This window comes from Musa acuminata, chromosome BXJ1-1, assembly GCF_036884655.1.
Source record: "Musa acuminata AAA Group cultivar baxijiao chromosome BXJ1-1, Cavendish_Baxijiao_AAA, whole genome shotgun sequence".
Classification (NCBI taxonomy): Eukaryota; Viridiplantae; Streptophyta; class Magnoliopsida; order Zingiberales; family Musaceae; genus Musa; species Musa acuminata.
In genome coordinates this window covers 11,183,360-11,206,913 of record NC_088327.1, presented here as the reverse complement: position 1 = coordinate 11,206,913, position 23,554 = coordinate 11,183,360, and the positions used below count along the sequence as shown (strand labels likewise).

Here is a 23,554-nt window from a genome sequence, read left to right as displayed (position 1 = left end):
CCGTATTATTCTATCAATTCAGTTGGGGGACATCAACTCTGGCCTCATCAGAATCATTATACGTGATTTCTTTCACCTACTGCTACAAGAATATATTGAAATATTCTCGCCGAAGGATTCGTGCATTTAGAATTATAGAAAGAATGAATGGTTTCTTGAGCAATAAAGAGTATTATCTAAATGGCATACCCCTTGATGTTCCATAGGTATAATAAAAGCATCCAAATGAGGCGGATGCTATTAGCAAGGACTTTAGGCAATTATCATGTTGCACAATCCTTGATATATATATATATATATATATATATATATATATATATATATATATATATATATATATATATATATCGGCTTCCTACGCCTTGGAATAAATACTGAAACCGTCCAACCTTCTGGAAGATGATCAATATAGAAAAATACTTTGAACAGCATCAACAAGGGAGAAAATGCCCCCAAAAAGTCCCAGTGGAATTCGAAGTAGACATGTGAAGACTTTGAGGATTCGCCATAACAAGGGGGGTGTGTAAGAGCAGAGCAAATATCTTTCTTTTTTCTCAAAAGGTTTGGTAAATTAATCCCTAGCACAATTAGAAATACGTCCCCATCTCAGGACTTGCGGTGGCCTGCCTCTTTCCTTTAAATTTCTATTACAATCCTTCTTGCATTACAAATTTAATGTTACCAGCTTGCTTGCCGATTATGTTGAGATCAACTTCAACCAGATATTAACGCTTGATTGTACTAATTTATTAACAGTGTAAGAAACTGTTCAAATCACGTAATATTCTTGTTTGCATGGATTAATCATTGGCATGATGTTCTAATGCTCACATCACGTTATGACAACAGCATAACGTTATCACAAAATTGATAACAGTCATTAACTGATTACCATCAAATTTTTTTTATACAAAAAGTAAATAACAAAGATTAAATTCGAACTCATAGCCTTACGATAAATTATAAAAATCTTTACCAGCTAATTATGTCGGCTGAAACCTTCAACATTTCAGTATATTAATTGATAATAAAATTGCACAAACAAAAAGAAGCATAGCAGGAGACCAATGTGTAACGGTGAACACATAGATAACTCTGTATCACTATTTTGGCAGCGCATGACTATGCTGGGCTTAGCTTCATCCCAAAGTTTGTTCTGACAAGATATTTCAGATCGGAACATGATTGGTCAAGTATATATTTACACCACAATCTTCCCGGATAATAAAAATACCAACAAGCATATAGTTAATTTACAATCTGAGTTGCGGCAGCAAGTTGTTCTGACCACAAAAAAAAGCCTCATTGCAGGTGTCTCCAGAAACCGACCTGGCAAAAGATCAACAAAAACTTTCAGGTCCAAAGTGCTAAATGGATGATTAACAATGCGCTAAGCACCGACATAATGTTATTGAAATGCTGAAATGAGATGGTAATTACTGACAACCAAACAACAAAATCATAAGATAGTAGACATGCGACACGGCCAGCAAAAGATGATTCCCTTTCTTTTTTCTTTCTGCAAGGGAGGGAGGATTCATTTGCTTTCCACAAGGATCCCAAGAGGAAGATTTCTACCAGAAGAAAGAACCATTGACTGGTTATACCTAAAGCATAGACTCGTCCAACAAAATTATCTACTAGAACACAAATTAGAACTAGGTAAAAAATGGTACAAGGATATAATTGTGATATTCACAAAAAAAAATAAAAACATCTGCAACCAACAGAAAGTAGCATGAAATTTATTACGGAACTAGAAGGAAAAATGTGCATCAGGTATTCACAATAACAAGATGAAAATGAGAGCACAAGACAGGTACACGATGACTTAACTCTGTTTCTGCATGCCCACAGAATGTTAGTGGCCCATCGATAACTTCAGTCACCGCCAATATTGAGCCCAACGATGAATGGTCTCAACCATTTGAGGAAACAATGCACTAACACTGTCAGTTATGAGATCCTGGAAAAAATGGATGGCGTCCTCGTCGTCCAGATCCAATCGAAACTTCTCTTGAAGCTAATCACAAGCATGACCATTTAATGAATGTATATAACATCTATCAGACTTGGATCTCATATTAAAACAATGAAACAGGATTGGAGTACCTTGAGAATCCCCTTTTCAGGATCAGAAGCTATGTCAGGGATGTTAGAACCAGCCATTAGGTGAAAGAGATTCAATATAAGGTTGCTGGACTTTCGTAAAATGTTGTATGCTTCACAACAATAAGATTTGAACCTTGTATAATATTGGCTGCAATGAAGGAATGAACTAAATCATGATGTGCATATTAGCTTCTAAATTGTAACAAACTAGATGAAGATGCTGATCCAACAAAAAAATTTGTAACAATTAGGATATAACTTGAGCAAACTTTTAGCATGTAGTTTCATGCATTGATCAATATGACATTTCATAACATGACAGTGCATTAATATAACATGCAGAATGATGCAAAGCACACGGGAGTTACACCTTTTAATGCTGGGTTTATGTTTTGCCAATGCATAATCCTACATATAGCAGAAGCACATCCATTTGTGACTATATGATGTGTCATATATTTGATCATTAAAAGATGAAATACTGGTGAACTTGTAAAAGCCACAATATCTTATTTTATCATGATAATCATTAATTACATGTGCTAAGGGCCATCAGTTTTCTTATCTATTCCATCAAATATTTTGCTCATAATCTTCAGTCTAATACTTTCAGACAAAAAAATACACTAGATAAGAGCAAGAAAACATTATCTAGAGATACATGAATCATGCTTTTTTGATACTCATCCATTGTACACTACTAAGAGCAAGGACTGCTGTCTCGTACCAACCACATTATTGGTCCATGGCCAAACCGATACGTACACCGGTATGTACCAAAGGTTCAAAGAGGGCGGAGTAGAGGAAAGAATAGATGGTGACGGAGGAAGAAGGAGGAACAAAGAAGAAGAAAAAGGAAGAAGAGGAGGAAGAGGACGAGGAGAAGAGGAGAGAGTGTTCTCGAAATCTGTGGCAATGGGTAGTGATAGGCAATTTACAGCGAAGAGGGCTCATGAAAGTTAGCTCTAAACCTGTAGTTGTTTAATGGTTTTTTTTCTCTTTTTAATGGGTCAAACAGGACCACCAATATGGGGGCCTACTGGTTCATACCCCGACTGGTATATACTGCCCGTTTCATACCAGTCCAGGTGAAATCGCATTCCATGACTAAGAGAAAGTAGTTGTTAGTAATCCACATGATCTCAGCAATGTCAAAATCAATCAAACCACTTATAGTACTGCAGCAAACTGCCATAACATATAAAACAGTTGAGAGCAATTTGAATGACCATGTCATGAATTAAATGATGCTTTACAATATGTTCTGGTCCAAGCAAGATTTGTGCTCAGGCATATGCATGCACATGGCAGAGTTTCTCAGAATGAAAATGCACAAAACAAATTTATTCCATATATTTGTGGCAATCAAGAATTTTGGTTTCAGCAGCATAAGCAAGGAGGTCCATGACAGTGCAATACCACGACAAATTATATGCATTAAGAAGAATCTGCATTTTTATCATCAACTCTATAAAGCATATGTACTACTACATAAAGGTGACAAGTTATAAACAATGAATCAGTATACCTTTCTGCTCCACCCATGGCCTCGACCATTTCTTTGCAAAGCTTCATAGGCGGTGGAAATGGCTTGGGATCTCGACCCAATATAAAGGCAAAATCCACATGAAATAGACGACCATCATCTCTAAGGAGGAGGTTATCCAGATGTCTACAGCCATGATTAACACTTTGGTTTCATTATATCTCAGAAAATTGAAATTGCCATATTGTTTAAAATATATTCAACAATTTGATGAAAAATGATACCAGTGTCAGCATAAGAATTTAAATACAGTTCAAAAAGTTATAATCACCGAGCAAATAGACAAGACTCTTCCAAACATGGAAAAGCACTCTTCCAAGAGAGAAAAGTTATAAACAGAGACTTCTAGAACGGAAAACTAAGACAACACAGCATACAGTTATTCCACCAGGAATTGTTTCATTACACTAAGTGAATTTTTACTACTCTTTTTGCACCCAAGCTAATGGAACATGAAATGGTTATCGGACAACTATGCGAAAACTGAGCAGGAAATCCAAGTTCACGAGAGTTGGGAGGATTTCTTCCCCTCTAAAGGGCACCTAGAAACTCATGCTTAATGCGAGAAGCCAAGAACCGCAAAGAGAGCTAACCGGCTCAAGAGATGTTTTGCTTGGAAAAGGCACCAGAGGAAGTATTGTATTCCCGTAATGTCTTTGACCGTGAGACAGAAAGAAGGATTTTATTACTGGAAGCTAATGAAATATGAAATGGATATTAGAATGTCTGTAATTATTATCCTTAAGTCAGATGGTCATATATACTAAGGTATGTAATTTCGAATAGTACCACCCGGTACGGACGGTACATACCTGTCCGACGTCATACCGATACACGGACCACTCGCTACCGGACGGAACATGCAACAGTGATATACTGTAGCAGTGCTACAGTGCTACAGTAAAAGGAAGAAATATTTAAAACTGCTCGGTAACAATGATACAGTGCTCCAACGGTCAAATTGACCGTTGGAGCCCTTTCTCATAGTATTTAAACCCTTCTTCTCACATATTTCACTCCATTACATTCTCATACTCTCTTAAACTATCTCAAATTCTTTTTTCTCACCTCTCCTAAACTCTACAAAACAACGATTTGTGAATTGAATCGAGGCTAATTTGGGAAGATTAAGAGGAAGAACTTTCTAATCAACAGGTATGTTTACATAAGGACAATCCATAATGGACTGAAATACGAACCTTGCACAAGATATTCTTCAAAGCCCGAAAAAAATATGTGATACTATTCTTCCCTAATTTACATTGATTTTGCTAAACTTATGCTATTACTATATTTATTTCTAACTTAAAAACTCCATCCTAACTTTTTTTTTTAGGTATTTTTGGCAATGTATGTAATACCGTACCATACCGGTGTTTCGAGGTTGGCTTGGTACGGTACGGTACCATGTACCGAGCGGTACACTAGGGTGTACCAAGCAGTACACCTAATTTTAAATATTCCTTTCTCTCTACTGTAGCACTGCTACAGTATAACACTACAGCACTGTAGCATGTTAGCAGTCCGCGTATCGGTATACCATCGGACTGGTACGTACCGCTCGTACCAAGCGATACCATTCGAAATTGCATGCCATGATTTTCGGAGGGTTTTACACCTAAATTAGGTGTATCGCTCGGTACGCCCTGGCATACTGCTCGGTACACGGTACCGTACCGAGCCAACCTCAAAACACCGGTATGATACGGTATTGCATACCTTGATATATACAATGACAGCAACAAGCATATAACACAAGTATATGGAATTAATTACCGGAATATTGACTCACAATTGAGCTCTACTAAGAGCAAGTCACTAGTCAAAGTTCTCAAATTCCTAATTTTGATTTCGCATGAAGTCTTCATACCGCTTCCTCTACCACTCCTCTCATCACTTGTATAAGTTGACCCACCATACCGAATTAGTTCATTTATAACTTTGGACAAGGTCTAGGACACATAAACAGTTGCCCTCATTTTCTGTCCTCGATCAGAACTGCCACTAGTTGGTCATGGACATAACATTTATTCTATTTTCCTAGTAACATTGAATCCATCTCAATATCATCAACTTTGCTACACAATTTTTTTATTTATGTTGTCTGCATGCAAAAATTTCAAAAGGCCTGTAAAAGTCAACAATAATCATCCAAGAAAACTCCTTGGTCAGAAAAAAATAACGAGAAGTGACCAAATGATATACTGATGCCATACTAGCAGCATCAAATGGCATTGTCCTAAATAATCCATTGATTATACTGGTACCCCCTATATTACTCTAAATAAAAACGGAAATGGAAATGTCACTTGGCATTGTCCTAAATAATCCATTGATTATACTGGTCATGTTTAGAAACGGAAATGTCACTCTAAATAAAAAAAATTGCATAAAACACAATCAGATATGATGTTTTCACAAGAAAGGACATGACAAAAAAAGAGAAGCAACCTCACCTGTCACCTATACCCAGTATATATGTGATAACTGAGTAGCCTGCACAACTTTTTATAAATGTTTCAAGGCATTGAGCTGTTATGCCAAATGGTCCATCTTCATCAGGGTGAAACCGCTGTAGATAGCTCACAATACTACGGTGTTCTGACAAAATCTAATATACCATTACCCAGTCAGTGTGTGAAACTAATTATACAAATATACTAAATTCGAAATTAAAAAAATTGTCAAAGACTTAAAATGAATATAAAATTGGTACAATTGGAACAGATGAATATGCTTATTGAACCCATCACTCCAAAATAAAACAACAAAATTGTAGAACATGATACTTATTTGGACCATACCCATGTACTACTACATTAAGTACTCTATGATGCAATGACACCATTAAATTTTATCACACATTATAAGAATCTAAAGTTTGTCGAACACCAAAACACCATAAAGAACCATCTTCATTTTACCATGGTAAGAGCCAGAGAACTTCAGACAAACTCATATATACTAAAATGCTTTGGCATTATAGTAAAAAAATTTCACTTTGATGACAAGATCTTCTCTTGTGCAATGTAGCAACCTTCTTGGGCCATTTCTGCTCTTCAAATGTAAATTATTTTTGTTTGTGAAACATTTTCATAGTAAGAGTGTCAGGTTAGATGGCTTTAATCTGTGGGAAGAGGAAAGTTGCCTACTTTTGGACATATATTGGTATTGACAGCTTAAAAATGGATACATACCTTTTAACCTTCGGCAATATCTTACCTTGACTAAACGTCAAAAACTAAAATTAATTGCCCAGGTAAGAAATCTGGTTTACTAGTATCAGCTCTAGATTAGTATCTGACCACAGATAAAGGACAGATATATACACAGGAGAACTCCCATTATTCTAAGGTGTTAATTGGATGACAAAGGATAATAGCCTAGAACAGATTGTTGAGATACATGAACACCTACTTTGCAAATAATCTAATTTTCCAAAATGCAGTCAAAGGGGCCAAATCTACATATGCAGTCATATGAAAGGATTAGCTTACACATAAAGTTGATTTAATCTCCATATATGTAATTACCACATAAGTGGAATAGATGGCTCCACATAGATATGGTCCACATTAACATAAGCATACTGTCTAATATGTGGTTTATATCTCCTCTTCATCATTGCCTTGCCCCTCCAATCACCTGCCATTTACCGTGTGGTAAGGCAGCAAATGGTTGAAACGAAGTAGCAGCCATCTAGACTGTTGGAGAGGACTGAAAATATTGTCACACAAGAAAATAATATTATGTTGTAGAACCTTCACCAACTATATGTTCCAAGAAAAGAATAACCAACCACAACAAGAAACTTCATTGGCAAAAGCATTGCATTTCATAAAAATACAAGCTTCCATAGGCAGTTGTCTACGCATTGCAAGAACTTCAAGTTACCTGTGCAAGGGAGCTGGATGGAATAAATTCTAACATTCCTTCATCTTGCCCAGTAGCAAGAACTTTGTAGGGGGTCAAATGTAAGTCAAGATTTTCCAACTTAAGCAACCGATCCATGAGAGAAACCATTTGAATAACCTGCACCAGTGCGACCAAATCAAATTCATACAGCACGTAACAGGTTCCCCTCGACCAGCATCATGACTACCAATATTAATTTACGGATTTCAAAGTCAAAGTAACACAAGAAAAAGGAAAGCAAATGAACAAAAAATAACAACTTTGTAAAACCATGTAGCTGGGAGCTCCTAATAGAAAGCATTCAATGTAATGTACTCTTCTAAATGTCAACTGTTCTGGACAAAGTTTGCCAATGTGTTTTGGACTAAGTTTAGCCCCAACGCAGGCCCTCCCTTAACAGGTAGGAAGCATGTAGGGAAAGAAAAAATTAAACACACATGGCTGTAGAAAAATATAAATCCCAAAAAGAGAGTCAGAAGAACAAGTTTAGTTTTGGTTTACAACATCAGAAAATTATTGTAGCTTTAATTAAAAAGGCTCACTTGAATGACTGGTTTTAATAGCCGTGAAAAAAAAAATTGCATCCAAGGTAAAAATGTGACCACTTAAAAGATAAAAGAAAAACCTTGTTAACATCCAAAAATAACAGGATGAACCAGAAGGCAAAGTACCAATTCCAATTCAGAAGTCAGAGAGGATAGAGAGAAGCCAAAAGATTGACTTCTATGGGAATTCTAACTTAAGACAATTTGATGTCGGTTTATCTGGCAAAAGAAAATTTTGAACTATGGTTTTAGCATGCTTGGTAACAAATACAGAAACCATAGAAATGTTTATCTAGATGATTTACTGCCAAAAAATAAAAACTAGTTTCACATTTATAAGGGAACATCAGAGAGACCATATGAAAGAACAGATAACCTATAGATATAACATTCCAGAGATCAACATCATAACCATGCAAAAAAAGGGCATGCACACACACACAAGAGTATATGAATATGTGCAGTTATTTTCTTGTGTTTGCCAGAGCATTGGAAAATAAGGAAATTTGAATCTTATCCAACAGAGAGTTGTTGCCAGGGACAAGAATGATAACCCTTAAAAAATCAAGGCATGAGGCTGAAAGGTACAAAATTCTCCTTTTTAGAAATACAAAAAAAAAGCAACCTACCAACTGATCTTGGCGGAGATCATCTCCCTTTTTAAAGATCACTTTACAAGTTCCACCACTGGCTGTCCTAAATGTAAGACGCAAAGGATGCAGTGCACTTTTGAAAATGGATGATTCTGTTGGCACAATACCAGTTATGAGGATACCAGGAGCCAGTGGTGATCGAATAGGCTGAAACACATCAACAACAATAGAGAACACTAAATTTGTCAATAGAGGAAACAGAGCAATAAACAAGAGAAAAATATATCACAGGTTCACAACCAACTCTAATTAGCAAAAGAGTAAACCTTGAAGCAAAAACAGCTACCTCATCAAAATAGGTAAGCTCACTAAGGAGTCCAGAAAGAAGCTGCCTTAATTTTTCTATTTTCTTTTGTGTTCCACCACGTACATTTCTTACATCCCTCATAATTGAACACAACTGAGCTGTCAATTCTGTCTGACGGACCAAACTTTGCCATAACTTAAATCCATCTTCATCTTGATTTACACCAGCTTCCAACTGTTTATTAAAAAAGAAATTTTGAGATTTTAAAAGCTTAAGAAAGAACACTTAATGTAAAAAACCAAATCTGACCATATTTGTTGAATAAATTGAATCTGTTCTTTTTTGAATTTTCAAGACAAAAAAAAGGCAGTGTAATGCATGAGACTCCAACCAATGTGGGGTTTAGGGAGTCGTATTTCCTTTAAATTTGCAATCAGTACTAATTCAGATCCATTTGAAGTATTTGTCATCAAGGCAATGAACAGCCAATAAAAGTTTGTATGGGTCTGTCATGCAGAGTTACCTGTATTTTCATGCCCATGCTTCATGTCAGTTTATCAAACACAGTGTTGGACTCTTGTCAAAATCTTTTATTAAAGAAGAGCAACCAAGTGCAATAGGCTCCAGTTGCTTTTCTTATTTTACATTTTAATTACCAACTATAACAATGATGCATGTTAAGCAACATTGAAATGACCATGTGGCTTTCTGTAAAGTTATCTCAAATATTTAACGTTCACACAATATTTAAACATCGGTTTCAAATGTACAACAACAAAACCATAAAGTACCAACTATTTGGGAGTTTCAAATCTACAATATAGACAAATAAACTAGAGTTTTGAACATTAATTATAAGTTGCATATTTAATAATTATCATTGTATTATTAATGAACATAAATTAAAGTCTCTTGAATATTAATTAGGATGATTTTTTAGCATTAAATAGAAAAATAAACACAATGGATGGAATTCTTAAGAAAATGACATGTCATTAGTTGGTTCATAGATACATTGAAAAGGAAAATTCTATCAAAAAAATTGACTAACTTTCAACAGATATGCACCTAAGCTGTTCACTAGACAGTGATACGACAGAAAAAGAGCGAAACCAACTTGTACATCACGATGTGGTATGGAACATCCCTCATGATTTGCTGATGAATCTGAAGTGACCAAGCCAGAAGTCCCTACATTATGCAAAGGGACAATTGTCCAAGCATTTTAATGAGAGGCTTTCATCTCGATCTTCTAGGGGGCACAGTGGAGGCAAAAATGCCTCAAATGGATGGTCAGATAGGATAAAATGGAACAAGAGAGAGGCCATTTTGAGAAAAGCGACAAGGTGAAAGAGCAGGGAAAAAGTAGAGACTGTCATTGAGCAGTGGAGGCAAAAATGCCTCAAATGGATGGTCAGATAGGATAAAATGGAACAAGAGAGAGGCCATTTTGAGAAAAGCGACAAGGTGAAAGAGCAGGGAAAAAGTAGAGACTGTCATTGAGCAGTGTTGAAGGAGAAGGGGGCAGTGGCCATGCAAACATCGTGAACGTTAAAGAGGTGACAAGCATGAAGTTGCTGGAGATGGAGATATTTGGTGAAGGCGAGAAAATAAGAGATAGCGGGTTAGGTTGGTCCCTCTCCTAAACTGTTCAAGTCTTTGAAGGTTAACAAATTACAAAAAGTGCTAGGTATTTCTGTAGACTTGAGTTGTTGCCTCTAATAGGTTAAAAGACATTCGATGTTGTTTTTTAGTTATTTGATCTGATGACTAAATTATAGTACATTAATGCATAGTAGCAATTTTCAGTGGAGTTATATTTTTCCAATTTTAGTGGATCTTTGATATGGCACACAGGTGCCAGTCTCCCTATAATTTTTTATGTTTAAGCTAAGGCTCATTGTATCACAAGAATCCCTCATGTTGGCAAGTGAAACATGATGGCTACAACATCTATACATATATCACCATGTTCGTAATATGAAGACTTTTCTATTGGACCAAGTAATCAAAAAAGTTCATATCTATCATGAGGTTCCACATATGTTTCATGACAGATATGACATCATACCTGACTTGAGACCACGATCATGTAGATAATAACCCAATAAAAATGGTGGCCTTGGATGATATACGAGTATGCTACTAGGCAGGGTGCCAATTGACCAGCCTTGGAAGATTCTAGGTAGAGTGACAACTATGGCATCATATGCTGATGTAGTCTAGTAGGGATAGAGTATAGGCGCAGTGACAACTAAAGACATTGACCGAAATGGCCAGAAAAAATGTCATGTCCATAGCCCTATGATAATTTGGGTAATGATAAGAGATGGTATAAAGCCATTAATCATCTCCAAAAAGTAACTCCAAAGTAGTCCTTTGAAGGAACATCCATGTGCATGACATGTGGCTTGCTATTATGTTCTAAAATTTGCATTACATCATTAACAAAATAATTTGAGAAATAACAGAAAAGAAAGGCATTGCAAAGAAAGTTAAAATTATACTCTCATCATACTATCTTCCAGCATGTCGTAAGTACAATAGTAACGCTTTGCATAAGCAGGATCATGAAGCTCGACTGCTACATACCAACGAAGGAAGCTAGCTATCTCGATATTTGATAAAGCTGTAAAAGTTGGGGAAGAAACAGCACAAAAAAGTTAAATAGATAAAATAAAGGAAAGCCTATACAAATGTTAGGAAATAAAAATATGTTCATAGATAATCATCATCTCAATGATAACAATGAAAAACGTCCAATACCCAATAAAAGAAACGTTAATAGATAAACATTATCTCATAATAATAAAAATGAAAAATGTTCAATACCCAATGAAAGACACTAAGACCAAATCATCAAAGATCCTTGAAGTGAATGAATATTCATTTATCAGTAGAAGAGCAGCATGAAGGAATGTCAACAATCACTCAGCAGAGGAACGAGCAAAGAAGGCAACAATAAGTTGATCTTAATTGAGAAAACAGGTACCTAGGATCAAGGATTGTAATCCCATAGTGGGGTACTCTACCGGTCGGAGTATCGACTGGTACACATGTACTGAAGACTCAAAGAGGAACAACAAAAAGGAGAAGAGAAAGTAAGAGGTGGTGGTGAAGGAGGAAAAAGGCGAAAGAAGAAGAGGAAAAGGAAGAGGAAGAATGAAGAGGAAGTGATGGAGGAAGAGGAGGAAGGAGGAGGAGAAGGCGATGGAGGAAGAGGAAGGAAGAAGATGGGAAGATGAAGGAGGAGAATGAGGAAGGAAGATGCTATGGCAGTGGGGGAAGAGGAAGAGGAGGAGGAGAAGAGGAGCATACCTGGTCGGTGATGTGTGGTGGAAAGCAGGGAGGTAGGCAGCGGCAGGGAGATCACATGTTCAGGTTAGCGATTAGGAAGATTAGTGTGAGAACTATTTTTTTCTTTTATATATGACCCGGACAAGACATCCTGAAATGGGTTGGGACCATGTACTGGTTCATGCCAGGACTGGTAAATACCAATCGTAACGTACCAATACAAGTGAAAAGAAGTTCTCTGGTTTAAATTACTTCACCTTCTAACTGTGCTAAGTGACATTGAATAGACAGTTGACATCTCCATCTTGTTACCCGTTATGGTAATCCCAATTCCCAAAATCCTTTAGTAGGGTCAATTTGTCATTTCATAGTTAAGTGATTTCCTCTCTTAACTATTACATGCCTCAATTACCTTTTCGTTCTCTAAGTTTTATATTTTCACAAACAAAAATCTACCAAATCTCAGACTACTTATCCTGATGACCTGAAATGCAAGGGAAAGTATAATTTTAAGTACAAAATATACAATATGCTTACATAGTTAAATATCCACAACCAAAAATGTAAAAAGCAGTCTTGCAACTGTTCTTGGTACTAATGGCACTTGAATTTGTAATGGGTTAAAATAACATACAGCGTTGCACAAGAAAATGTGACAAGCGAGACTTATCCGATCTCTCAAAACGAAGAGCTTGCACTAGCTGAAGTAAATAACATTTGAGTTCCTCATCATCAGCCCTCTCAAGAACACTCACAGCATATGCACGAACCTGTTTAGAACACATTGAACAAGAGGAATTTGTAATTGATAACTGAAGTATCATATCAGAAAATGAATCACGTGCAGTTGTTCATGATAACTAGTCAAAATATTTATGTAATAGGTAATTGATCATGTGTCAACTTCTCATCCATCAGGATCAGATGTGAAATTGTGAATAGCTGCTACTTATCAATATGAAATCACCTCTAATACTAAAAATATCAGGAAGTGGTGTCAATTTGCAGCAACCGCTGTCAGTTCTAGATTACATTAGTTGGTTTCAAGATAATCCATATATATGCTCTAAAAGATATTGTTAACATGGCGTAGATCATAGAATTATGTTTCATCCATGTAACAAGATCAAATAATTATGAAGCCAACTAAAATGTACGAAGCACTCTTGAAGTCATTCATGGGGGAGATTCTTAGACAATAACGATGAGATGTTGGCATGTATTAAGGTAAGCAAAAAAAGTATCTTAAAGAAATCTTAAAATCATCAAATATTCTAATCAAATTAGCTGACAATTAGTAGATTGAAGATGAAAGGGCTAATCATGAACAGTACAAGGGATACCATGGTTTGAAATTGCTTTACGGTTATATACGTCCCATATGTTGTAGGATATGATTTTAAGATACATATGCTACGTGTTGCACCTAGAGGAGAACATCAAACCTAAGTGAGAGAAACTATCATGCAGAAACTTATAATTTAACGGTGATGCTCCAACATTAGAAAATGATGATAAGTTATACTGACAAATAAATCTAGAATGGACCTGCCTAGCAAGTTTGTCAAGTGAGATTGCAACATTAAACATAATATTGAAGTGAATTAAAAGTCCAGCCTATTGAATACACTATTATAAATGAGTACCAACCCTGCAATAGACATATCAGATTATCAGATAATGTTTATTAAACTTTCAATGAAAATTGGACAAATATCACTAGTCAATGACACAAGTATCTAGGCTAAACATTATACAGAAACAACAAAAGCTTTCTATAATCTCACTTCTTCACTTTCAAAAACAGGAGACAAAAGCTCCAATGCATCGGTGACATCAATGGTTTCCCACTTTCCCATCAAATCAATTGCCTGTTTTGCTTCCTGTGGAAGATTTATCATAAATTAAATGGCAGTTAAAAAACCAATGATGAATCTCCTAAATGTGTAATATAGCAGAAAGAGATATATCAGGAACATTTGGTGACGAAATTATACAAGTACAAAATATCAATCATGAAGACTAATATTGTTTCTTTAATGTGCCTAGATAATGCTGAAGCATTTGGACAGTCATATAACACAAGTACATAAATAAATAAAAAATTATTAATACTAAAATTTGCATTTCCCAAGGAATGTGCCAACTTCGATGGACATGATGAACAGCTGTAAGAATCTAAGTACCATATGAAGCTAATATATACAAAAAATACAAATGACAGATCTAAAGCACTGAAGCAGCATATTTTCAATGAAAATATCACATTTAGTCCATATGACAGAAAAAATCTAGAGGTCCAAGTATCAGATGAATGTGCAGAGACCAAAAACTCCGAAATTCACTCTGAAATGTTAATCCAACTCTCCTATAATGGGGAATGATTACATGCTAAAATAATTACCATTAGATAAAGGATATTAATCAGCAGCATATGCACAAAGTGCAACATTTCATGGACATATGCAAGATTAATTCACAGAAGACTCAGAGAAGACAAGGAAATACAGCAAATTTAAAAAGAAACAACAATATGATATTGAAGTAGCATCTGAGTGAGCTACAAGATTCTAACCTGAACATCACTCCATTCAACACAGCGTAGAAATTTGGTGAGGGCCTTCTTCTCTGACATCAAAGAAAAACGAAATTTCCACAATAATTGTCTCTCGTCACCAGTTAGTGCACGTGTTGGAGGATACTTCAGGATTCCCTGTATTAACCTTCATGCCAGATCATACATCATTGTAAGCTAGAAGGAAAGGGATAATATTGCCTTTGCATATAGAAGTGCTTTTGTGGATAAAGTTAATCATCATAATCCATACTCATTGGACAAAAAATAGATGACAGCCAGTACATCCTACACATTTTTTCTGCCTTCAAGCCTCGGGGGAAATGCCTCATAACAGAAGTACAAGATTCATTTGGCATAAAAATAACCTGCTAGGAACTTTCTGTGGTGTAAGGTACATAAACTATCTCATCGTCCCCACAACCATGAAAGTGCATTCTTTAGCCCATGTTTCCTTTAGGCTATTTGTTATTAGCCTAAAGGTTCAAGCACAAAGCATAATGAAATTCTTGTGTTAAAAATGTGAAAACAATGTCAGGTATGGAACAATATCACAGATAGACTACTTCAGAAAAGCAGATTGAAAAAGGCCAGGTACTGAAGGTATAGAAATGCTACATGAAATGATAAATGCCATAATTGCAGTCTAAAATTACCTCCTTTCGTTAACACTTGGTTTGAGATCCCTATCAATAATCCCACGAGTCAAGCTTCTAGCAAGCTTTAATTGCTTGTGCTCTGAAGGATTTGTCCTTCCAACTTCAGGATCCCATACAGTAACAAGCTCATTTGTCGAAGATACAGGGGATGGTGCAAAAAAATTCGCTCCAGACTCCTGCAAGTCAAGCAAATAAATGGGTGATCTCAATTCACAAAACAATGATTCCTGAGTCAATAGATCATTGACAGATTGCATAAACAAATCAAGACAACTTCAACATAAAGGGAAAATTTAAATAGCAAGAACATTTCTATTCCTAATATGCTACATTACCAGAAACAGAAAAATAGACAACCAATTCTCAAGCCACTTTACTAAGGGGTTCAGTACCTTAAGCCCAAACCAAATAACTAAATATAAATTATTGGATGAAATTCCACTAATTCAAATTGAAGTTGAGAAAGAGAACCAAAGAACATAAACAGATTTAATTTGCAATTGTGTAACAAATTTATGTAAAAATGTTCACCAACACTGAAATTCACTCTTCACCTAGAAACCCAAAAGTATACGAACTATTCCAAGACAACAGAAAAATTAAACCACGTACGAGGTCTTTAAGCAGTGCCAAGTAAGCTCTTCCCAAACAATTGTAAATGGATCAAAGAGCATATGGCCTATCAGTCACTATTGCCATCATATTTTGCCAACCTCCCCAGCAACATTTATGACACTGAATTCATGTTTTTCATGAATCAATTGCTGATGCTGGAAGATAAAATTCCTTATTACATAAAATCTATGCTCATCATGCAGAAGCTATAGAATCTAAGCACCAAGACCTTATTCATCAAACAGCTTTGAAGAATCTAAACAAAGAGATGACAATAGTATTTAAAACAAGGACAGGGCATAGTAAAATCATGCTACGTGGCTAAGCATGCAACAAGCCCTTGAGCAGAAAGCAGCAATACCCAAACTTGTCATTTATTCCCTAATAAAGGATATAATTCTATGTTTCATCTATCAAAACTTTGACAAGCCACTGAACATGTTTGATGACCCCGTCACCAGGATTCATATATCATATCCTGAAAGCTAGCTCGAAGAGTGACCCTAACAAGAAACCTCAACATCTATTCTGTGCAATTTCATGGCATTAGTAACACAGAACAAGACAAACAAACTGAAAACAGTTACTTCATAACACTATGTAGGAGAAGACTAGATAAACTCCTAAACAGGGTTCACAGGATCAGGATCAATGTCAGGATTGGTGAATGGCCTAGGATCAGTCGAATCAGAATGAGCAAATATTAATCTACAAATCAAAAGTTCAAATAAAAGGGGAAAACAAAGAACACATAAAAAATATATTGAAGAAAATAAAAGTTTGGATACACAAAAGACTATTTTATTACAAAATCTAATTTTAAAATAGTTAAAACTAAAATATAAAAATAGAAGGATGAAGGCAAAATTATGAACTCCAGTCTTCATGTGAATTCAAAGACACCCACAGATCCTCTCATCTATTACTATCTCTCTTGCTATCTCTTGCAGCAATAAGAGAAGAAAAAGGCAATTCAATGAAATATAAAGGGCAGCAACAAGAAAGGTTATTTGTTTCCCCTTTTCCTCTTCCCTTTCCTCCGACATCATCTGCTCTCTCTTGTTCTATTTCTTAAACTAGCAAAAACATATTTGCTAGAATCCATTGAATCATTATCCTGGATCAGCCAATTCTGTTCAATTTTAAACTGATTCAGCTTGGTGGCCTTGGCCAATTGCCAGCAGTAGTTTAGAAAGTGACAAATCAGGTTCGCAAGTGGCTAATCAAGGTCCGCATTAACTGGATTGATCAGATCAGAATTGATTGTTCCGAAGAAGCTGTTCCTTATCACTTGGGAAAAGACTGATATGCAAAACAAGTTAATTCCATAATCTTGTTAGATTATCTAACTTGGTGATGAATAAGACTTCTAGCACTAAATTTGCATTCATACAATGGAAAAAATATTATGGCAATAAAACATAAAAAAAAGAGTGGCCTAGTACATAAGACAATCGTAAAAAAGGTGTGACCTAGTACAGATCCTACCAATGCAAGGTGAGGGGAAAATAAAAAATTGTGCAATTTCATGACTCGAATTATGGTCATCCAAGTTTGTGAAGGATCAACACCATCATGATGCCAAGGCTTGCCTTAAGGTAGCAATAATGCTTTTTTCTTTTTTTTATGTGATGCACATGAAATCTTGATTAAATCACTTGAATATTCTCTGAGAGATTGTATAGTGGTGAAATTGCTACTAACTGCAAAAAGTTCATAGAAGTGATCAATTTCTAAAAGATAAACTTTTCCAAAGTTAACTTTGTAATTACTAAAAAATGATACTTCAATTCTGCCACCAAACTGAAGTTCTGATAAAAATTACAGCAATCAAACAACAATGTTAATAAAAATGTTTTCTGTGATTAGTAAAAAAACCTACAAGATAAAATTACATAATGCAAACAATTTAAGATATTGGCTAACAAATAAAATCCACTGAACCAATGAGTTCTTAAGAACTAACCTGAAAAACAACCCTGTGCTCAAAGCTGCAAAAGTTTACAACCAAGCTAAGGTGGGAGTTTTCACTCGTAATGCTTTCTCTTTCCTTAATTTTATCAACAGTTTTAAAGGTAAGACGATCCAACCAATCAATCTGTTGTATTTGGCCCCTTTCATACTTGTTTACAAGCCTCTCCAGACGTTCTATCTCACCACGCTCATGCTTGGCGACCTGCCAATTTGTAAGCAATTAAATAGATACATTAATATGGAAAATGTCATGAATGTCGATTTGGTGTAACAAAGTGACAACTAGGGTTCATTGACCATTATTTACATGAAGAAAAGAATTCAACTAAAACCTGACAATAACCTTTCCTGGTGTAGTTGTCGGAATTGCTCCATCTGCCTCTTTTCCAGGCCAAAGTCGAAGCTTTTGCCTCCCTGTTTTCAACTGTTTTTTCCTATTAAAAAGAAAAACTGTTGCTCCACCAACTAAACCATTGTCATTACCACATGAGACATCCCAAACCTACAAGCAAAGAGAGCCATAAACTCGGCTTTTAGAACACTGAAGCCAATCATGAGCTCAAGAAGATACATGAGGCAAAAATCATTGTAAAATCATAGAAATACTAAAAAAATAGAATTCCATGTGATTCATCAAACCAAAACCAGTGACTTTCTCTAAATCAGGAACAAAGCTGTAAAAAACAAGTTAACTGTTGAAACTGAAAAATAGATAGTGAATAAGAATATCTGAATTTAAAAGAGGGAACCTGGTAGTTTTCTCATTTTGGTAAAAGTTTCTTCATATTCAACTTCTATAGTAACATCTTATTAAGGACATCTATGGAGGTGTTGGTACAGATTCAAGGTCAAATTTTTAAATCACATATAGGCAACTTAATATATTTGAAACTTGGAACAGCATGTCATAAAGCTGTTATTTAGAAATCCAGGTAAATTTATCAAGGTTTAATTGCTTTGATACCTCGCATGATGAATAAAGTACAATTTACTTAATATCCAACCATATGCAATGCGATGGTAGGCTTTACAGAGGTGCACAAGCAGCAATGACAATATCAAGTAAAGGAACCTATCAACAAAAATTAAAATGAACATACACTAGTGATAATCCAATAAGTACTAAAAGAGGCTCTCATACTCCTGTCCTGTGGAGATTCTTGATACGATTGACTCACGATTAATAGAATCAACCTTAAAAGTAAACAGCTTTTGTTAAATCATATTACCCTTTGACAATCATAAGAGATTAGTCATGTGAGCTTCTATACAAAATATTAGCATTTAGCCGCCTCAAGTATCTTGTAAGTACAACAAGCAGTATGCTGTGTGCTGTGTGCTGTGTGCCACAACTCAGTGCCCCACTTAAGCAAGAGTTGCAAATGTAAGACACTTCCAAAAGCATGCCATCACTGATCCCGACCCCCTCTTGCCCCCTGAATATGTGTCACATCAGCCAGTTACTATTCAAGTCACAACATGAAACAGAACTCATAGAAAGATAGTTACAAGTCAAAGTATAGTTTTTGTCTTTCTGATATGGTACAAGTTTACTGGGATTGTCAATAACATAAAATAATTATTGTACAGTGAAACGCATATTAGCACAAAGTAGTGTTGTCATGAGGCAGGTGCTCACATAAGCACCCACGGAGGCGAGGCAAAGCCGAGCACCACAAAATGTTTCAGGTGAGGAGTTTTGATTGGGCTGTTTTTTTTACCACTAAAGATGTTCAAAAGGATAATAATAAAGACAAATGCATGTAACTTGTGACACTTTTTGCTCCAAAGCAGGACAAAGCAGACTTAGCATGCAAGAGGCGAAGGTACCTCGTAGCACATGTGCGATATATGCAGCCGCATATCCTTCGATGAAGAAAATTAAGAGCTCAAACTATGACAAGATGTTGTTTAGCATACCAATCTAAGGAAAAATTGTCCAAGAAAGTTCCTCTCAAAGTGTTAGCAGCAATCTAACAAATCAAATAATCAACCTCCATAGAATATGGTCTTTAATAACAAAATACTAAAAAGGGTGATAAAAGAATTCATTATTTAAAGGTTGTCTTCCTTGAAGTGGAGGAAGTGAAATTTGCAGAGTAATGCTATATATAATATGATTTTCTTTTCCTTTTATGTTCACCCAGAAAACTAAGCAAGTAAATAAATGCTTACATAAGTGCACAAAAATGATCTACAGCTTCTAATGCTGAAATCTGAAGAACTCACAGAATTCAAGTTACAATATATATATATATATATATTATAAAAGCAAAATGGACTGAACAACTTACAGTAAAAGCAAGTTGGGCACGTGAAGTCAGGTCCCGGTACTTTGCAGTCAATGTAATAAGCTCATTCCAGCAATATGGACATCCTGATGCTTCCAACCTGGCATGAGACTGACAAATGTCCTAAATCATGCAATGACTAAGAGATCAAAAAGGTAACATATATAGTAACTAATCATGCATAACATATGCCTGAAAGGTAAAAGGACAAGAAAACCTTGTTTTTGTTGACAATCCAAAAGGAGCCCCATCAATGTGCAAGGTGCACTCCACGAAAATCTCTGCATTTCTGTTCCCAGTCGGCGAATCAATTTCTGAAAAATTGGCAAAAATAGACATGAGACATCCAACAATGGTATCACAAGAAAGAAAACTGAAGAATTAATGTTGCTCAACTTACATGGTCCAGACAATAGAAAGAACAATTAACAAAGCTTTTGGAGATACACACATGAATCCTTTCTCATGACAGATATCTATTGAGGATAGTGTCACTAAATAATTTAATCATCAAGACATCAACGTGACCTTTGTTAGTACTCTTAAGCAAGTCTTTTCTACACTCTTCTGTCTCCAACATATTAGATAAATCAGTTCACTTTGTCTTACTAGTGAATCTCTAGGTCCCATTTGGATTAGTTTAACCCTCATTAAATATTTTTATTTGATTATTGGTTGCTGCAACCCTCATTTTTCAAAATGTATAAACGGTTGTTATTCTATTTTTCCTAGTACCACAAGATTTTCATTGTAATATCATTATCTCAACTACAGTTTTACATATATCATTCCTGATCCACAAAACTGTGACCATAAATTATTGACATAGTAGCTTTCACATAAGTTTCTTTTCTGATATAAGCAATTTAATGATTACACAATATTCCGAGTGACTGTCTACATTTTAAACATCTCATTCAAATATATTTATGTGATAAGACCCTAAAGTCTTATCGTAGGCTCTGATACCAAATGATAAGACTTTGGGGTCTTATCATTTGGTATCAGAGCCTACGATAAGACTTTGGGGTCTTATCATTTGGTATCAGAGCCTACGATAAGACTTTAGGGTCTTATCATTATGATGTCTGCTTGATCTCCCCTTTCTCTTTGAAAACCAATTCATACTAAGAGTTTCTAATTCAAAGATCCTCGACTATCGCTTTCAACTATGTTCAATTCTCTCTCCATATTATTTAAGTTACACCTGTGTTTAAAATTAGTCCTACTTAATCTAATATCTTAATCCAAGTATTGTTCTTCGATGGCATCAAATTATTTGTTACCATTCTAACCATGTTGGTCGTCAAAAGCCAGAAATTAGCCTTTCCAAATGTCAACATAGCACATGCCAATAATATTTTGGCACAGCACTGCATTGACAGGAGACTCATGAATGTCCTTTCGATGTTCCCACTTGGCCCAATGAGCATGATAATATTTTCTTTTACTTTCTAAAGTTGTTTTCATCAATTCTAATTTTATAATATCCCTGTTCTACTCTCTGCTGGAAAAAAATTATATATCATCAAACTTCATATTGGCATGTATCTATATTTGCATTATTTACCAGTAGATATTTTATGCAAACAAAAAAAATTGAAACATTCAAAATCATGAAACCCTAGGACAAAACAGAAATGAAGAAGACTTACCAGCCGGAGGATTAGGCAGACAACCTTCGAGTCTCTCAATCCGGAAGGTCACGGGAAGATTTATGTCACAAGAAAGGAAGAAACGGAACTCGTTTCCACCCATATTAGAGAGAAAGGTGGCCTATTGTCATCGAACAAGAACAAGGGGATGGGATAAGCAGGCGAATTCCAGACGAACACACAAAAATTAAAGATTACCTTCAGGGCTCAGCAAAGGTCGACAAGATAACGGAAAGAAATCGAAGGGATTTCTCCAGATTTCTCCGACGGGAAAAAGAAAAGGACCGCCGCGGCGATCTACTCGAAGTCGTCGGAGATGAGGGAGGCGGCACTGTCGGGGCCGCTGGAAACGGATAAGGAATCGCTTACAGGTGGACTAGATTACTACAGAAAAGAAACGGAGCGCGGCGGCGATCTACTGAAAGTCGTCGGAGATGAGGGAGGCGGCACTGTCCGGCCCGCTGGAAACGGACACGGACCCACTTACAGATGGACAAAATATAACTAGGGGAAAGAAACCGAAGGGATTTCTCAAAATTTCTCCCGTTAACAGAACACAGCGATCTACTGGAAGTCGTCAGAGATGAGGAAGGCGCAGCCGGAAACGTACACGAAACCACAGGTCGACAAGATTGCAATGGAAAAGAAATCGAAGGGGTTTCTCCAGATTTCTCCCATTCAGGCGATCTATCGGAACCCGTCGGATGTGAGGGAGGCGGCCCGTGAAAACGGACACGAAACCACTTACAGGTGACGGTCGATGTCGGCAGACGAAGGGAGATCGCTGACGACAGAGGAGAGGGGCGGGAGATAAGGGGAGATTGGCAGATCAGGGCGCGATGAAACAGAGCTCGTTGAGCCGACCCGCTCGCACCGATCTGGTTTAGTCGGACCCTGACTCGAACCGGACACGAACTGGTTTCACCTGGTTGGCTCCTGCAACCGGCCCAGGCCCATCCGGTCCGCAATTTATAGATCATATTACATAATTTAAAGTTTTAGATAGAAATTTACAGATCATATTACATAATTTAATGACATAATTTTAATTTGTGAGATTAATTATTTATCATCATATTCCTAGATTTGAAAAAATCCTAAAATTACTTGAACAATATAATTATTAAGATCTGAACAATTCGAATCTTAGCTTTTATGTGTCTGCATAATGTTGTGTGTCGTGCCGCATTAAGGCACTCGTGTAATGGCTTTATTAAATCCAGATCTCTGTGCATCCAATAAATTCTATAGTGCAAGATGAATGAGATAGCTCGACCAACCAGTTTCACTTGTTCTGGAACCACATTTAGTCCATCCTCCTGCGATTAAGCATGGCCTTGTCGGTGAGCGGCCAATGATTGAAGAGTGCTCTACGCTCGACTGATGAGCTCTCTCATGTCTTCTTCTCACACGAAAGTATCGTCAAATAATTCTCGTAAAGCAAGCAAACAATTTCCGGCGCACATATTA

The 23,554-nt window shown here is 36.2% G+C and overlaps 1 protein-coding gene across 2 annotated transcripts; it reads right to left on the bottom strand.

Annotated features, from left to right (window-relative positions):
- Nucleotides 1-1,061: 1,061 nt before the first annotated feature.
- Nucleotides 1,062-22,906, bottom strand: LOC135586521 (phosphatidylinositol 3-kinase, root isoform). Of its 2 annotated transcripts, none has more exons than XM_065181908.1 (19): nucleotides 22,283-22,906; nucleotides 22,085-22,205; nucleotides 20,647-20,743; nucleotides 20,433-20,529; nucleotides 18,482-18,640; nucleotides 18,131-18,340; nucleotides 15,547-15,725; nucleotides 14,891-15,038; nucleotides 14,103-14,198; nucleotides 12,950-13,085; nucleotides 11,526-11,647; nucleotides 9,058-9,252; nucleotides 8,748-8,918; nucleotides 7,553-7,690; nucleotides 6,115-6,269; nucleotides 3,641-3,784; nucleotides 2,113-2,260; nucleotides 1,837-2,023; nucleotides 1,062-1,329 (listed from the first exon to the last, which is right to left on the bottom strand). In XM_065181908.1, exons 2-18 carry the CDS (start codon nucleotides 22,185-22,187, stop codon nucleotides 1,886-1,888), a joined length of 2,436 nt encoding a protein of 811 aa, XP_065037980.1. In that variant the 5' UTR covers nucleotides 22,188-22,205; nucleotides 22,283-22,906; the 3' UTR covers nucleotides 1,062-1,329; nucleotides 1,837-1,885. The 2 variants fall into 2 exon arrangements, with proteins under 2 accessions (XP_065037980.1, XP_065037989.1); XM_065181917.1 differs by having other exon boundaries at nucleotides 22,833-22,868.
- Nucleotides 22,907-23,554: the final 648 nt, after the last annotated feature.

Coding starts and splice junctions, on each gene's coding strand:
- LOC135586521 (XM_065181908.1), bottom strand. CDS start 22,187: ATGGGTGGAAACGAGTTCCGTTTCTTCCTTTCTTGTGACATAAATCTT. Junction 15,726..18,130: donor AGCACAGGGTTGTTTTTCAG/GTTAGTTCTTAA, acceptor CTTGACTTGCAG/GAGTCTGGAGCGAATTTTTT. Junction 7,691..8,747: donor ATCTCCGCCAAGATCAGTTG/GTAGGTTGCTTT, acceptor GCACTGGTGCAG/GTTATTCAAATGGTTTCTCT.